Source organism: Haliotis cracherodii, unplaced genomic scaffold (genome assembly GCF_022045235.1).
Source record: "Haliotis cracherodii isolate W230 unplaced genomic scaffold, xgHalCrac1.p SCAF_21, whole genome shotgun sequence".
NCBI lineage: Eukaryota > Metazoa > Mollusca > Gastropoda > Lepetellida > Haliotidae > Haliotis > Haliotis cracherodii.
Genome location: NW_027266277.1, coordinates 13,316,630 through 13,335,893, shown reverse-complemented (window position 1 = coordinate 13,335,893; position 19,264 = coordinate 13,316,630). Strand labels below are relative to the sequence as shown.

At 40.3% G+C, this 19,264-nt stretch overlaps 1 protein-coding gene across 2 annotated transcripts in view; it reads left to right on the top strand.

Moving 5' to 3' along the window:
• Nucleotides 1-19,264, top strand: part of LOC139470832 (WD repeat-containing protein 5-like) — a 97,568-nt gene that overhangs the window by 25,185 nt on the left and 53,119 nt on the right. For both annotated transcript variants that reach the window (XM_071253145.1, XM_071253146.1), the window contains exons 10-11: nt 597-719; nt 2,840-2,996. In XM_071253145.1, the coding sequence (XP_071109246.1) occupies nt 597-719; nt 2,840-2,996 (280 nt within the window). The remainder of the gene's footprint in view (nt 1-596; nt 720-2,839; nt 2,997-19,264) is intronic.

The window sequence follows — 19,264 nt, the reverse complement described above, 5'->3', positions numbered from 1 at the left end:
AGCAGTGGAATATAACATGTTAGTGGCTTAAGAGATGGTTGTGGCATGTGTTTTTCTAATCTGAATGCGAACAAGTCTTGGACCAAAGTAGATTTTTTTAGGAGATGTAAATAAAAAAGTACAATATATAATCTTAGATTTGTCTTGAAAGTTCTAAAAATCAACTAATTTGACATATTTTAGCCACAATTATTGATTTGAATGTCCAGTGTCCAAAGCCTGCAAGTGAAACCTGAGAAAGCCAGTTTTCAGCCATTTAAGAGTTTGACATTTCCAGGGCAGTTAACCTACATCCATATTTGGCTGTGGGGACACCGGTGCCCCAGTCGTCTAAGGCACCACAGTTCACTGTGCAGAGTTGTGTCCCTTAGACACGTGAGAAACCTTTGTTTCTAGGTTTGTCAGCACCATACCCGTGCTCGCTGGTTTCACCAAAGTGGTAAACACATGAGACGTCAATCACTTAGGGCTTTCCTCCCACGTTAGGCTAACACGCTGTGATATAACTGGAACACTGTTCAAAGTAGCATCAAACCTAACTCACTCACTCACTCATTTGGCTGACTTTATCAGTGTCATCCCCATGCTTGTTTCAGGCATCGTGAAGAAGTTACCGAACCACACAGACGAGTTTGCCTCTACTGACGCCATCTGCTGCTTCGAGGACCTCCTTGTGGCCTCCAGCTACGACCTCGACAACGGCCTCGGCTACATCAACAGTAAGTCGGTCCAACAGGGGCTTTAGCAGTCTCATTAAATAAGATGGATGTATTGCTTTACTTATACTGGTGATTCTGGGTAACGGTTGGCCCCCAATTACCTATGCTTGTCAGAGTCAGGTAGTCAGGCTCAGTGACTTGGTTTATTGCGCTTAAGAGTTGACGTTCTTACGGCCTTTACTCTATAGGCCAGTAGGAAAATCCCCTAATCTAATTACACCTAGACATTTTCGATAACAGACAAATATGTGTGCAGAATGAATTCTCATGTTCATATGTCATTACTGAAAAAAACCAACCAAAATTAACCACTGGCAAAAGTTGTTAAATTTGAGTTTGATTTCCAGTCAAATTTGCTCAATGCCATTCTTTGCATGTAAAGTAGTTGTCCATACAGTAGTATCAGTAGGAGCCAAAACAAGATGGCACCCACAGGGGGTCTCTCCAGCTCATAGAGATTTTGTGTCAGTGTTTGGCCTTTACTCTATGAAGGTTCATACTCCAATGAGCTCCCACAAAGTGAACGTGAATAATTTAATATAATTTTTTTTTATATATAATTTTTTATATCACTATTTTATACCTCGAGGGGTGTAGCAGTAGATCTATATGTGGTACTTCATGTTTACAACCATGCAACAACCAGCTGTATTGCGGAATAAAAGAGTTCCCCAAAAAGAAAGGTGACATAAGCATATGTATGCTCAACTTGTTTTCCAGGAACATCTGTTGTAGTTTGTTTACAAGAAATGTATTCAAATAATCATCATTAGGTGAGAGGGGAGGTCGGGTAGCCTAGTGGTTAAAGCGTTCGCTCGTCACGCCGAAGACCCGGGTTTGATGTGTGAAGCCCATTTCTGGTGTCCCCCGCCGTGATATTGCTGGAATTTTGCTAAAAACGGCGTTAAATCAAACTCACTCACTCACACTCATTGGGGCCGACATGGGTACAATGTGTGAAGCCCATTTCTGGTGTCCCCCGCCGTGATATTGCTGGAATATTGCTAAAAGCGGCGTAAAACCATACTCACTCACTCACACTCATTGGGTGAGAAAGGCCTGTTTAGAACTACCTCAGAAAGTAAGTCACAATGACTGCGCGTTGTAATACATTTACATCAAGTATAAGACGCCAAAAGGTCCGACACGATAAATGTGACAGGAGAGATTTCTGAAGTTGTTAATGAACCTGTGGCGGTTACGTGTGTTGATAACCATAGATCAGTTGGCCAATCATTGAAAGGTGATTATCAAGACGAGTCTAATGTATACTAATGTAAATGTCAGTCTAGACACGAATCGAGTCCATACCATGATCGTGGATGTGCATTTCTACGTTTTGTTCACTAGGATGGGTCGTAGCGAGGATATTCTTGAACAATCATGCAGTCAAACTCTCTGATGTTTCTCAGTGTATGCTAAAACGCTGAGTTCAAGGGTCTAAATGATCAGAAACAATGCTATTATATGTAATTATACCTGGGAATTCCCATGGGTTTATACCCAGGAATGTGGAAGTCCAATGAAGGAATTTGGGTCAGTATATTTGTATTCGTAAGAACATGGCTGACAAAGCTGCATCAGCCAATGAAGTAAGCGCATTTGGTCATGAGATGACGCTAAGTTGCTTGAACCTGGAAGAATGACAGAGTTGTTCCCCTTAGCCCATTGCTGAGACAAATGATACATGCTTAAAGCATTACCCTCGGCAAGATTTCCAGCAATGAGACACCAGTATTAGTTTGAAGGCGGGGTGGGGCCTTGAGCAAATACATTTCCAACAGAGCAATAGTACTAAATACAACATAAACTTCAAATTAAACATTCATATCATCATACCCGACAAGGAGGACAATGCACATAAGGTCAATCACTGGTTTGTAGGGTCTAGAATTGATTATTTACAGGCCTTATCATATAGCTGGAATATTGCTGAGTGTGTCTCTTATCAACAAACAAAACAAACAAAATCGGTTGTCTTGACGGAAACACGAAATATATTCTCCAATCGCCTATGACATTGGCGCCTGATTGTTTAAAATAAACTCTGAATCAATGACTGTTTTAGTGTGCTCCAGTTCTAGCGGGGATCTTGTATTGTGATTTTGTGTTGTCTTCAGTTCGGTCTCTACCACACGGAGACTACCTTGCCACTCTTGATGACGAAGACACGGAGAGAATCATCTGTCTTGGATGTGCAAGAACAAAGTCTGGCAATTTGGTGCTGGTGACCGGAGGCATGCAGCTGAAGGTGTGGGAAATAGACGCCATTCACCGGTAAGTACATATGTCATAACACATATATGTCACGCATTTCTTCTTCTTGTTTTTCAAAGAGTGGAAATAATCCTAGGTCATGCACAAGCTAAGGAGTACTTACTTTGGACATGTTTGAGGATGTTATGAACTGGTTGATCTTGCGTTCCAGCTTGTCCTGCTTATATTATAAGAAAGTTTTTTTGTTTGGAAACATTTTTTGTTTCAGTTTTTATTTTGCATAATTTAATCGCTGGTTGGGGATTCATAGGTCATTAGTAGCCATTGATTGTCAGGATTCTGGGACGTCATAGGTCATTAGTAGCCATTGATTGTCAGGGATTCTGGGACATCATAGGTCATTAGTAGCTATTGATTGTCAGGATTCTGGGAGGTCATTAGTAGCCATTGATTGTCAGGATTCTGGGACGTCATAGGTCATTAGTAGCTATTGATTGTCAGGGATTCTGGGACGTCATAGGTCATTAGTAGCCATTGATTGTCAGGGAATCTGGGACGTCATAGGTCATTAGTAGCCATTGATTGTCAGGATTCTGGGACATCATAGGTCATTAGTAGCCATTGATTGTCAGGGATTCCGGGACGTCATAGGTCATTAGTAGCCATTGATTGTCAGGGATTTTGGGACGTCATAGGTCATTAGTAGCCATTGATTGTCAGGATTCTGGTTAGAATTGGCCCCAGTAACCCATGGCTGATGACTAAATAGATCGGTGACATGGCTAGGTGATATGGTTGATTGTGTGTCATCGTACCCTGATGGTTTTTAGCATTTTCACAATATCAGTCACTGGATTGTTTGGTCCAGACGTGATTATTTTACAGGCCATCATCAAAAAGCTTGAATATTTGTGCAAACACACACGCACACACACACACAAGAACACACACATACATACACACTCACACTGTCAAGAGTAAGGACCAGTATGACTTGGTTTATTATCCCCCGCCCCAACGAAGTTGGCGGGGGATATAGAAATGGGTTCCGTCCGTGCATGTGTGCGTGCGTCCCGAAATCATTTCTGGAGCATAACTCAGAAACCGTTAAATATTTCTCCATGAAACTTTGCATGTCTATCAGATTCATGCTGAACTGGTGCCTTTTGCTATTTAGGAACTTTATAAATTTTTATTTTTTACCTTTCCATGGCAACAAGTTGGACCTAGGTTCTGTAAGAGTGCTGTTCTTTCCGGAGCATAACTCAAAAACCGTTTAATAATTTCTTACAAAACTTTGCATGTTTACCAGACACATACTGAACTGGTGCCTTTTGCTATTTAGGAGTTTTACAAATATTTATTTTTTACGTTTTCATGCAACAAGTTGGACTTAGGTTCAATAAGGGTGGTGTTTGAGCGTAACTCAAAAACCATTAAATACTTTCTTACAAAACTTTGCATGTCTACTAGGCACATACTGAACTGGTGCCTTTTGGTATTTAGGAATTTTATAAATTTATATTTTTTACGTTTCCATGGCAACAAGTTGGACTTAGGTTCTATAGGGTAGACTTTGTTTCCGGAGCGTAACTCAAAAAACGTTAAATAATTTCTTACAAAACTTTGCATGTTTACCAGACACATACTGGACTGGTGCCTCTTGCTATTTAGGAATTATTTAGAAATTTTTATTTTTCACGTTTCCATGGCAATAAGTTGGACTTAGGTTCTACAGGGGTGGTGTTCGTTTCCAGAGCGTAACTCAAAAACCGTTAAATACTTTCTTACAAAACTTTGCATGTCTACCGGGCACATACTGAACTGGTGCCTTTTGATATATAGCACTTTTGGAAAGTTTTATTGTTTATGTTTCCATGACAAGTTGGATTTTAGTTTTAATATAGGATTGGTTTACTTAAGGCATATAACAAATAAACTGTTAAATATTTCCTTGCCAAACATTGCATGTCTATATATCAGGCGCATACTGAACTAGTGTCATTTGATATTAAGGAGTTTTAGACATGTTTATTTTAGAATTTCCATTGCAGCTATTTTGACACCACCTAAGAGAAATGTTGGGTTAGTTACCTGGTTTGGGACCATAACATGATAAAATAGGCAGGGGATATAGATGACTTTGTCAACTATACGCTTGTTGACAATCATTTGACAGTGTGCATGGGTTGTCACTGTCAACCAACCATACCAAGCCTGTGTATTAGCTTTACAGAACATCACTGTGGTATTTATTTCACCTGTCCTGAAAATTCAAGGTGTTTTGCACAATCTTCCTCAGTGGCCTAAGGACTTGTAACTCTCTGTTCAGAATTACTTCCCTTTGCCATGGCAGGATCTGCTGCTTGTATGTTCTTATCCTGTATATTCCCACTGCAGAGTTGTTTCCCTTGCCATGCCACATTCTGCTGGTTGTAGGTTCTTATCCTGGATATTCCCACTGCAGAGTTGTTTCCCTTTTCCATGCCAGAATCTGCTGGCTGTGCCACCCAGATTATAATCCTTGATATGTCAGCACCCTACATGAATGTCCACAACTTGCATCTCTTTGGACTTTGCGTCCACATTATGGTGCAAAGCAGTTATCCAACAGAAACACTTTCAAAGCAGTTTATAATACAACTAACTTGTGGGGATCCTGGGGAAGAGAATAGGTCCCCAGGGAGCTGAGAATGAAAATCGAAAATCAGGGTGATAATAGTGTAGCGCTATGACTATGAGCATCCACTTGGTGACTGGAATTTTGCACATTATAAATGCACTTATTTTGATGATGATGATGATGATGATGATGATGATGATGATGATGATTATTATTATCGATGAATTAGTTTCTTTAAACTTGTGGAATAATTGAATAATATTGAACAAAGCATCCTCATGCTTTAACTGGGGTACGGGTGGCCCCAGTCATCTAAGGAGCGGCGATTTGCTGTGCAGAGTTGCGTCCCTTAGACACGCCAGAAACCTATGATTATGGGTTTGAATCCCGGTTCGCCCCGATTATGTTTCTAGGTATGTCAGCACCATACCCGTGCTCGTGGGTTTCACCGAAGTGGTAAACGTCTGAGACCTGCATCACTTCGGGCTTTCCTCCCAGATTAAGCTGACACGCCGCGATATAACTGGAATACTGTTAAAAGCGGCGTTAAACCCAACTCACTCACTCACTCACTCCAGCCTTGATGAACCAGACTGGAATTTCGTAGCTCAATCGTTACGCCACCAGTGGCAGTTACGAGTTATGTGCCTTCTATGTCCCTCCTATTGACCAATCAGATTATGGTATCATATTTCTTGCATTTGTTTCAAACAAAATGACTGTGTGCAGTCATGATGATCTTATCATTAGTCAAGATCTATATTGTAATAAAACGGCTTTAAGATCGCTAAGTGCATCAAATTACTTGAGCACCTTGATTAAAAACATGAAAAGATTTGGAAAATATCTGTCAACACCAAGTTGACGGTACACATGCTTTGCAAATCCTGAAATCGACCAATATCTGAATGGCAGTTTACTAACCAGATGTCTAATTCGTTTCCCGATTTTGATGGCACTATGCATGGATCGTTGGTCCAGCCAACAATTTAGAACTCATCAGAACACAAATTTAGAAATCCAAGCCTAGTTCGGCAAGGGTTGAAACTGGACTTTTATAGTCAGTAAACACCCTTGCCTCGGGAAGATGTAATGTCTAGAAATTCGAAGTATTGATACGTATAGCAATGCAATGGATTTAAGATTTGTTCATGTTAGTAGATAGGGTAAAATAAGACATACCGTATAATAAGCGCACACAGCGATATTTGCTAATACATTTGCTAGTGAACAATCCCAATTAGCACCCCTTCTGATTGATCAATGTACACAAAACTTATTTATTCTTGTATATTTCATGTGTTATATATGCATCCTTAATTATGGGAAATTCAATTCTGGGAAAATATATCTGTATATAAACATTTCAGGCTGTCAGCATAAACCACAAAATTTAAAGATCTTTCAACTCTGTTGTTTTTCACCAAAATAATATCCTAATAAGAGCCCCCAATTTCTTATTTTGAGAGCGCCCTGAGCGCTTATTATGTCGAATACAGTATCCTTTTAAATTTCTCTTGTCTTCAGCTTTTGTTTAAGCTTAGAAATATCCCCCTCAGAAACCACAAGACCCAGAGAATACCATATAAGGATGTGAGGGAGTATAATACATCATGGAGTGGAAATAATTGTTTGCCTGTTAACATTGATAAAGATGTTCTTCAATGGTGGAATCATATTAAGAGAAAGGAAACAGATTCAATAATTGATATTTTGGAGGATTTGTATATCTACAACGGGATTCAGACATTATTGGAGTGTTAGAAATTGGTACTAGTCCTATAGTCCTTGCAACACTGTTCAATAGTTAAGGTATCATACTGAGTCGTAGAAATGTTTGGTTTTTTTATGGGTTTTGCACTATGTTATCATTATAAGCGCTAATGGACTAAAAATGTTAGTTTCTACCGCTGCTTTATTGTGGCATTTAGTGTGAAAATGACGGTTTTCTTTCTTTGAAAAGAACTAAGAATATCTCAGTGATCAGTCAGAAACTGTGGGAATCGGAAACATAAATATCAGATTCAAGTTATCTTAACTTTTAACTTCATAAGGCTCTGAAGAAGTTAAAAAATGCCCCATATCTTTATCTGGCTGTAGTAAACATTGTCCCCATGTGGGAAGTTGGTGTGACAAGTAGACGCTGTAACCATGGCTACCCCATCTTGTCAAGTGAGATCGACTTACACTTGTCTACATACTGAAACTATCATATACTAAAATGTAATACAATAATACAAAATAAATACAAGTTTGGGCTAGAAGATCCAAATATGAGCTTATCCTATAACTGAACTTCAAGATTGTTGGGGGTGCTAATTTGGTGGAGGTGTTGGTTAAATTTACCAGTGATGGGAACTATAAAAAGTCTATTTGCACCCACTGAATGATTGATGTTACCATAGAGTTATCTCCCTTTGACCATGCATGCCCTGTCTTCTCCATGAATTAACAAGAAGATGAAATCCACATCTGCATCTGATGTATTCATCCTCATCACAATTGGGAATATTGACTCAGGGTTTGAAAGTTGATCTCCTTAGCATTTTGACACCATGATAACTTTATTTTGAATAAAATAATAAAAGCTAAAATATAAGTTTGTATTTTTCTTTGGCTCCAGCCTTCTTAATTCATGAGCACACAATCTATATATTGTTTGTAAATGATAACTCAAAGTTTATGTCTGTATAATAAAAATTGAGGTTTTGATTTCTTTGACAAAAATATTGTTTCCCGTTTCTTTGTTGACAAATTGATTGCATTGTTCTGGATCTTGCCCTGGGACCTCATTAGTACAAGAGTTACTTCCCTTTGGCCACAGTTTCATGCCTTTTCTGTCTGTGTGCGGCATCTTGATATTACGAACCATTAAAAACAGTACGCATGTACTCAACTTGTTTGTAATTATGACTCAGGACTGCTTTATGTCAAAAGAGCAGTCTCATCGTCAAGACATTATATTATGTGCTGAACCATGGCATTGAATTCATTTGGTAAAATGTATTTTTTATGATTAAGTAAGCATAAGAATTTATGGATGAACAACTTCTTTATTACAATTAAGAGTGACGTTTCGGTGTAGGTTCTAACACCGTTATCAAGCAAATGATATACAGTTACTTACTTATATTGGAGATTTAACGTGCGCTTTCCGACTGCAAGCGTATGTCGCACACGGGCCCGGCCAGGCCATTTAATGTGTTTCCAAAAAGGGGAAAAGTGAGTTTGTGCAACCCAGGAGGGGGCTTTAGGGGTTACTTATATAGTAATTTTGAAATTTTGAGATTTGGAAAGAATGCCAAGAGTGGGTGGGGGACGAACTAAGGGAGCTGTGTGTGTTGGGTGGTTATCTAATAAAGTAGTTTTGGTTTTAATATTTTATTTGGGGTTTAAATGCGACTAATTAGTCCTGTTTTTATTAGGTATATGCCTAAGGCTTTGAATTTTTCTAATTTATTTTGTGGATTTAGGATTGATTCTAGTGTAAGTCCGGTTTTAAGATTTAGGGTGGTCTGTAGTGTTGTTCGGTGTGTTTGGTAGTGTGTGCAGTGAATGAGTACGTGTTCTGGTGTTTCTTGTTGTTTGCAATGTGGGCAGTTTCCTGTTGTGTGTAGATTAGCTATTTTACGGTGATTATTTAGTTTGGTGTGGCCTGTTTGTAGTTTGGTAATTATTCTGTCGATTTTTTTGGATGGGTGTAGTATTTTTGGTTTAGTTAGGGTTTTTGGGAGTACTTTCCTGATTTGGCTATTTGAGTTTTGGTATATATTTTGCCATTTTTTGTTAATTTTTTGTTTAGTGACACTTTTGATTTCTGATTTTGAGCTGGGTAAGTTTAAGGTTATTTCTGGGAGTTTAAGGGATAATTTTGCTGCTTTATCTGCCTTTTCATTTCCAAAGATTCCTACGTGGGCGGGGATCCAAATGAACTCTATTTGTTTACCTACCTTAGTTAAGTTGTTTGAGCTATTGAGTATTTGATTTATTAGTTTGGGGCGGTTTTTAGTGTTTTTATTTTTGAGGGCTTGTAGTCCACTGAGGGAGTCGGTTAGGATGAGGATTTTTTGGTGTTTTTTAGATTGCTGATTGATGATATACAGAAGTTGATGAGTTGATGGTACGCTGGGGTATGTAATAAAGAAGTTGTTCATCCATAGATTCTAATCCTTACTTCGTACTCCAACTTCTGAATGCCTATCAAGGAAGAAATGTTTTATGATTGTTGTATAATTTTTTTGCATTTTTTATTTGATTTGCTATTCAATTTCATCATGTTAATTTATTTTTTTTAGCTGGACAATGAGTTTTATAACAGAAATATTATCATACATTTATTAAACAGTTTTTATAACAGAACTTAATATTGCTCAACACTTCGTAATCAGGCAATAGTGATAAAGATTCCCCAGGAAGTTTAAATTCGTTTTGTAGTTCTATTTTTAAATATGATCTGTTTAAAAAGAATGATGATTACATTTAAAGGAAAATTTTGTGGAAATCCATGCAGAAATGTGTTGTATTGATAACTCTATTCTAATAGGGATTTTTGTACGAATCCAATTTGCTGGCCTATACCCATATTTCCAAGCAGTGACAGAAAAAACAGCTGATGTTCTTAAATAGAGGTTATCACGCGAGTGTGTTTGGGGATGGTAAATATCCTGCATTAGGAATAAACATTGTATTTAGCAAGCCTTGGCGAGCTAAATACATAGTGTTTATTCCTAATGCAGGATATTTACCATCCCCAAACACACAAGCGTGATAACCTCTTTATCATATAATGTCATTCTTTAATTCTGTGCTTCAAAATCGCTTTCCCTCTCTCACAAACATTACCGAAACATTGCGAGTTTTCCTGGAATGCGCGCATTAATATTTATTACGTCACAGGGTAAGTGATGTGTCAGTCGGACAGTGACAGTAGCTAATATAGTTCCAACTGAAATCTGTTTCTTATACAGTGGCGAAGCAACATATATGCAAAACAACAATTGTTTTTAATTGCCTTTTGCGGCAATCCACCGGTATGTCCGCTAGAGTAACTGCCCTTTGTCAAAGGGAAGCTACTCTAACCCTAGTCTATGGGACGTCACGGCCACGGTCAGACGTTGTTGACAGTCGGCCTGTCCTGTCATTACGTTAAGAAGTGTAGTCAGATGTACACACAGCGACAAAACGAAACAAGGTAACAATTCAAACATAGTTCAGCCCAATCCAACTATTTTAATATGTGGAGAAGGTTTTAAGCCGCCGAGTTCTACAAGCACAGATATGGCTACTGATCCCGCTTGGCTATGCCTCGTGCCCTGGCAAAATTGTTTCAAAATTTATATCTCCAAAGTTGCCAAAACTTATAAAATGCCTTAGCTACGTCACAGTTAGACACTGATTCTCAGAATATTAGACTGTTCTTTTGATAATGATAGCAATTATCCCTGTAGTTTATCCAGATTCCCGATGGTTAATTCTGACTCGATCGCCGAATGACGAGAGCGACGCCATGTTTGTTTACAAACAGTGAAAGTCGTCATACTTGACCTTTGATATTTGCATCTCTATCCGCATATGACCCCAACGGATATCGTTTTTATCCGTTGGCTTTATCCTTCCGAGAAACCTACCCATTATATGATAAATATATGTATTTGGTTTTTTTTACATTTCCAGCTGCTATACAATTTCAGCATGGTTAGGATTGGTTGGTTGGTTTGTTGTTTAAAGCCGCACTCAGTAATATTCCAGCTGGACCAGACAATCCAGTGATTGATATCATGAGCATCGATCCACACAATTGGGATCAATGACATGCATCAACCAAGTCAGCGAGCATGACCACCCAATCCCGTTAGTCACCTCTTGCGACAAAGGGGCGGTCGGGCAGCCTAGTGGTTAAAGTGTTTGCTCGTCACGCCGAAGACCTGGGTTCGATTCCCGACATGGGTACAATGTGTGAAGCCCATTTCTGTTGTCCCCCGCTGCAATGTTGCTGGAATATTGCTAAAAACGGCGTAAAACCATACTCACTCACTCACTCTTACGACAAGCATAGTCGCCTTTTACGGCAAGCATGGGTTGGTGAAGATCATTTCTACCCCGGATCTTCACGGGCCCAGCATGGTTGGGACTATTTTTAGTCAGGCAAAGAGTTAACAGCACATGTTGGGAAGACCAGAATATATTGAACTGGTCTTGTCGTGAACTTAATATTGCTCAACATTTCGTAATCAGGTAATATCTATAAAGTTTCCCCAGGAAGCACTGGAAAGTTTGAATTTGTTTGTGATTCTACATTTAAATATGATCTGTTTAAAAAGAATGATGATTACTTTTAAAGGATGATTTTGTGGAAATCCAACTCCAAGCAGAAATGTGTTGTATTGATAGATCTATTCTGATATGGATTTTTGTATGAAGCCAATTTGGTAAACTATTGCCTTCACACGTGTTCTAATTTGGATGGAAAACCAATGAAAGCAACAACACCTGATTTTCTGAAATTTGAATATTAGGGTATTATGGCCTAAATGATGTTAGGAACGAGGACCATAGCATGAAAATGTGTCTGGCTGCAGTTCGAAAATTCAAAATACTTTGTTGTTTATAATGGCATTCCTCTGTGATGTCGCATTCCAGTATACCTGCTTCATGGTATGACTAGACGAGATCAGTGGTCAGACCCTGTGACTTGGTTGTTTTTTGTCATCGTACAAGAGCGGTGTGTCAGTCTCGTATTTGTCCATCTTCTCCAGGCAAGGGAGTTAACTGACTGTAAAAGTCCAGTTTCCACCCTTGCCAAACTTGGCTTGAATTTTTGGGCTCGATCGTAGCACCACCAGTTGCTATTTCAAGTTACGTCCCTTCTATGTCCCTCCTAATGACAAATCGTCTCTCCACTGGACTTTTATAGTAAATTACCTCCCTTGCCTCGGAAATATGTGGTTTGTCTCATCCAGACATGATATACAGGCCGCTGGAATATGAGGGTGCCTAAAAACCCAATTCTAATCACCACTTAATTTGACTTGAAATCCAATTTAAGAACTCGAGTGAGTGAGTGAGTGAGTGAGTGAGTGAGTGAGTTGGGTTTAACACCGCTTTTAACAGTATTCCAGTTATATCACGGCGTATCACCTTCATCTGGGAGGAAAGCTTGAAGTGATGCAGGTCTCAGACTTTTACCACTTCGGTGAAACCCACGAGCACGGGTATGGTGCTGACAAATCTAGAAACATAATTGGGGTGAAACCGGGATTCAAACCCGCAATCATAGGTTTCTGGCATGCCCAAGGGATGCAACTCTGACAGCGAATCATGGCACCTTAGACGACTAGGCCACCCGTGCCCCCTTAAGAACTCTAGAGAGTAATTTCAGTGTATACAGCTTATACAAGTACATTAGACTGGGATTTTAACATAGAATGCATGACCCAGCATACTCATGGTACATTGTATATTGTACAATGTATATTCATTCTTTGCAAGAAAAACAGACAAAAATATTTTAACATTGTGATATTCAAGGCATCCAACGTATACATCTGGGAAATCTCTCACGGGGCTCAGCATCAGGTGTACCAAAATGGGATTGGCACCCCCAAATATTGCTGAGTGTGGCATTTTAACACCAAACAAACAAGACGTTCATTTTTTGCTTTTCCACACATTAAGCTGACATGCTGTGGTGGAATGTTTGTTTGTTTGTTTGTTGCTTAATGCTGCACTCAGCAATATTACAGCTACATGAAGGCGGTCTGTAAAATAATTGAGTCTGGACCAGACAATCCAGTGATTGACATCATGAGCATCGATCCACGCAATTGGGATCGATGACATGTATCAAGAGCATCTTACCCGAGCTCGTAGGTTCACCAACGTGGTTAACATCTAAGATCTTCATCACTTTGGGCTCTCATTCAAGATCAAGCCAAGCATCATCTCAAATCATCTCAAATCATCTCAAATAATCTCACATCATATCATCTCACATCAGATCACATCAAATTTCATCGCATCACATCACATAACATCACATTACATCGCATCATCTCAAATCATCTCAAATCATCTCACATCACATCATCTCACATCATATCATCTCACATCAGATCACATCAAATTACATCGCATCACATCACATAACATCACATTACATCGCATCATCTCAAATCATCTCAAATCATCTCACATCACATCATCTCACATCAGATCTTTCCCGTCACATCACATCACACCACACCACACCACACCACACCACACCACACCTTAAAGTGGCCAGAATACTGTTCAAAGTCCCCACACAAGCTGATGAAGCTGATTGATAACTGACATAGACCAGTGATCAATATGCTCTGTAGAATTCTGCCTATAATGAGAAATCAACATGGTAGCTACATCTATAACCTGCTTTATAATAAGACCATGTGATCAATTTGGAATAAAATGTCACCATCAATGATCGCAAGTGTAGGTCAATGACACAAGGAGATCCCCAGATAATAGATATTTCTGTTTGGATGACCATGAATACTTGATGAATTGAACACGCTCTCTCACACCATGGTGCTGTCACGTACAGCAGTGGTTTCAGACTCCATTGACATGAGGGCGGTGGGATAGCCTAGTGGTTAAAGCATTTGCTTGTGACACGAAAGCCTGGGTTTGATTCAATCCATGGGTATGTGTGAAATCCATTTCTGGTGTCCACCACTATGATATTACTGGACTATTGTTAAGAGTGGAATATATCCATGTCACTCTTTCACTCACTCACTCACTCACTCACTCACTCACTCACTCACTCACTCACTCACCCAATCCCACTCACTCACTCACTCACTCACTCACTCACTCACTCACTCACTCACTCACTCACTCACCTAATCCCACACTCACTCACTCACTCACTCACTCACTCACTGGGTTCCATTCCACAAAGAGATCTTAGCACTATGGTGTTCATAACTCCCATACTTTAACAGAGGCTTACAATTGTCTTAGCGCTAAGATTGCTTGTGGAATGGGGCTTGGGTTAAGTGCAAGAGTTAACTATGACTTACTGTGACTATGAGTCAGTCATGAGTGACACCTATTAGCGCTAGCGATGTTGACCTCCCATGACCCTAGAGTGTTGTGTATGCAGGTCGGTGTATCTACTCACCTACATACACACCTGTGTACCTGTGTGACGAGGTACCAGCTTCCCCCGTGTGTAGTCGGTCGTGCGTGAGGATGTAGAAGTACATTACGTTCGTGTGTACTTAGCCTGTACATCGGCCCACTACTTGTGGGGTCATTTCAAGGACAACAAATACATTCCAAAGAGAAGACGTGTAGGTCAGCAAATATTTTAAAGGAGACGGGGTCACGGGTGGCCCAGTCGTGTAAGGCGCCGCGGTTCGCTGTGCAGAGTTGGGCACGCCAGAAACCAATGATTGTGGGTTCGAATCCCGGTTCGCCCCGATTATGTTTCTAGATTTGTCAGCACCATACCTGTGCTCGTGGGTTTCACCGAAGTGGTAAACGTCTGAGACCTGCATCATTTTGGGCTTACCTCCCACATTTAGCTGACACGCCGTGATATAACTGGAATATTGTTAAAAGTGGCGTTAAACCCAATTCGCTTACTTACTTACTTTTAATGAGAAATTATTGGTCTAGTCAATAAAGCATCTTCCTGTAGAGTTAATGGTCGGTGGTTCGATCCCCGGTTGCATCATACCCAAAGAAGTTAAGAGATGGTACTTATTTTCAGCCTACCTTAACGTTAACAGGACATCAACAGGATGAAACAAGGACTGGTCAGCTCGATTTAGTAGTATGTGTCTGAGTGTCGTATTCATATTAAACTGCTGCATGGTATCTCAATGGGCTAACTCTATAAAACCGTCATTAGACCAGACTAGCTTGCACGCTCACACCCATGCACCCACACAACACAAACAACTTGTAAGACCTTGATCATGTTTGACAGCATCATACACAAAGCTCATGGGTTTCACCAAAGTGTCAAAGACCTTGATCATGTTTGACAGTATCATACACAAAGCTCATGGGTTTCACCAAAGTGTCAAAGACCTTGATCATGTTTGACAGCATCATACACAAAGCTCATGGGTTTCACCAAAGTGTCAAAGACCTTGGTCATGTTTGACGGCATCATACACTAAGCTCATGGGTTTCACCAAAGTGTCAAAGACCTTGGTCATGTTTGACAGCATCATACACAAAGCTCATGGGTTTCACCAAAGTGTCAAAGACCTTGATCATGTTTGACGGCATCATACACTAAGCTCATGGGTTTCACCAAAGTGTCAAAGACCTTGATCATGTTTGACAGCATCATACACAAAGCTCATGGGTTTCACCAAAGTGTCAAAGACCTTGATCATGTTTGACGGCATCATACACTAAGCTCATGGGTTTCACCAAAGTGTCAAAGACCTTGATCATGTTTGACAGCATCATACACAAAGCTCATGGGTTTCACCAAAGTGTCAAAGACCTTGGTCATGTTTGACAGCATCATACACAGAGCTCATGGGTTTCACCAAAATGTCAAAGACCTTGATCATGTTTGACGGCATCATACACAAAGCTCATGGGTTTCACCAAAGTGTCAAAGACCTTGATCATGTTTGACGGCATCATACACTAAGCTCATGGGTTTCACCAAAGTGTCAAAGACCTTGATCATGTTTGACGGCATCATTTTCAGAAAGAACTTATCTGAGAATCTGTGTTCATGTATTCATTGAAAGATGGCTGCCTCGACTTCGGTAACCTTTGCATGTGTAGTAACTAGAGAAAAGCTCTCAATCTGATTGTATCTTTACTAATTTTCTGATACTCCAGGTCACCAGAGATCAGTACCCGGATAACGATCATGGTATCCATTTCTGTTCAACTGATTAAAAGTCAGGTTGAGATCAATATTGATGAATTGCTGACGACTTGTGTACGAGTATATACTCCCCTTTCATGCAATGAATAGGTCAAGGTCATAGGCTCTTGTAGATGACGCACTGACGGGAGTGGAAGAGTGAGTGAGTTGGTTTTAACACCCCTTTGAACAGTATTCCAGTTATAGCACCGCCTGCCACCCCATTGTGGGACGAAAGCCCAAAGTGATACAGGTCTTAGTCGTTTACCATTTTTGTGAAATCCACGAGCATGGGTATGGTGCCGACAAACTAAAAAACATAATCGGGGCAAACTGGGATTTGAACCCACAACCATAGGTTTTTGGCATTGCCAAGGGAGCAAACTGCTGCAGCTTATATGACAGGGCCACCTATTACCCGAAACCGACAAGGCGTCATACAAGGCGCCACATTTTACTGTGTAGAGTTGTGTCCCTTAGGCGTGCCAGAAACCCAACGACCTTGGGTTGCAGTCCTAGAATCCTATGGGTATGTTTTTTGGTTTGTCAGCATTGTACTAACGCTTGTAGATTTAACCAAAGTGGTAAAGGTCCGAGGCTGTCATCACCAAAGGATGTCGCCCACATCAAGCTGACATGCCGTGTTACAACTGAAATTATAAATTTCAAAACGACTTTAAACCAAATTCAGCAAGTATTTATCATACCCCAATTGTGTAGATTGATGCTCATGATATCTATCACTGGTTTGTCTGGTCGAGACTTCATCATTTATAGACCATGGTTATATACAACTGATAAAGAGCATCTTCTCCATAGCACTTCATGCTCTCTCTCCGATTCGCAGGCGGTCGGGTAGCCTAGTGGTTAAAGCGTTCGCTCGTCACGCCAAAGACCCGGGTTCGATTCCCGACATGGGTACAATGTGTGAAGCCCATTTCTGGTGTCCCCCGCCGTGATATTGCTGGAATATTGCTAAAAGCGGCGTAAAACCATACTCACTCACTCACTCACTCTCCGATTCGCCCTGATTATGTTTCTAGGTTTGTCAGCTCCATACCTGTGGGATTCGCCAAGGTGGTATACGTCTGAGACCTGCATCCCTTAGGGCTTTCCTGGAATATTATTAAAAGCGGCGTTCAACTCACTTACTCACCCACCCACCCACTTGGCAAGCATACACATGTATAATCAAAACATAACAGGTTGCTACTGCTATAGGCTAAGGGCTTGGTTCTGTCCCTGTGAGATACAACAACATAGGAGAGTAACTTACACCTGTTCCTGAATACAGATAGGTGGCTGAGTGCCAGCTGTGGCCATGTGGTCAAGGCCAGGACACTGTCATGGTCAAGGCTGACTGACCACATGGGCTGATTGTCTTGTGGTATATGTAAACACATGGGTTCAATAACTTACTGCAGCAGGTTTAGTCTGCCCTTGGGTTTTCTCTGCTGGTATTGGGAACAAGGTAACCTCAGAGTTTTTAGCTTGTAACTTAAGGGTTATGAGTGAGTGAGTGAGTTTGATTTTACGCCGCTTTTAGCAATATTCAAGCAATATCACGGCGGGGGACACCAGAAATGGGCTTCACACATTGTACCCATGTCGGGAATCGAACCCGGGTCTTTGGCGTGACGAGCGAACGCTTTAACCACCAGGCTACCCGACCGCCCCTAAGGGTTATGACAAGGACACTCTGACTTTCATGCTTCATTTTTAAACACTGGGCTATGAAGTTGATTCCTGAGAGCATTCATTACCGATTTAGTATCTTGTTTGAGCCGGGGCGGTCGGGTAGCCTAGTGGTTAAAGCATTCACTCGTCACGCCGAAGACCCGAGTTCAATTCCCGACATGGGTACAATGTGTGAAGCCCAATTCTGGTGTCCCCCGCCGTGATATTGCTGGAATATTGCTAAAAGCGGCGTAAAACCATACTCACTCACTCACTCTTGTTTGAGCCTGCTTTACAATTTGCCCAAAAAAGTACAAGGACAAAAAAACATTTTAAAGTCACTGTGTTATGTTGGAGTGAAAATATGCTTAACCAGGATATGCTGTAGACTTGCATTTAGTCTCTGAAATGAAAATATATCATTATTTGTTTTCTTAAATTTTCTTAATCTCTTTCAAATCTAGACTTGCCTCAATAGTATGTCATACAGACCCTGAACAAATATACCCAATAAAGCTCATGCAAATCTTTAAGTCTCTGGGATCCTTTTTATTTTACATTTTTTAGATGAATTAACAACTGTTTTTTTCTGTAAAATATGTTCATGTCAGAGACAAGATGTTTATGTCAAGGCTTCTTTGAATTTTGTTTATTGTTGTTTCAAGGTCTGTGAGATGCATGTCTATTGTGTGTCACACCGTGGAGGGTAGTCAGATTCAGAATAGATCATTATGCAATCATCAATTGTTTTTTCAAAGCAGTTATCGGCCCGTGAAGATCGGGGGTAAAATAGGTCTTCAGCAACCCATGCTTGCGGTAAATGGCGACTATGCTTGTCGTAAGGGGCGACTAACGGGATCGGATGGACAGGCTCGCTAACTTGGTTGATGCATGTTATCGATCTCAAATGTGTGGATCGATGCTCATGTTGTCAAACACTGGATTTTCTGGTCCAGACTCGATTATTTACAGACCGTCGTCATACGGCTGGAATATTGCTGAGTGCGGTTTTAAACAACAAACAATCAATCAATCAAAGCAGTTATCCATCATACAATTTGAACAATTCCCATCAGAAACCAGAACAGTGTTCAGGAAAGAAGAGAGTATCTTTGAGTTCAGACCAATCCATATACAGAATAT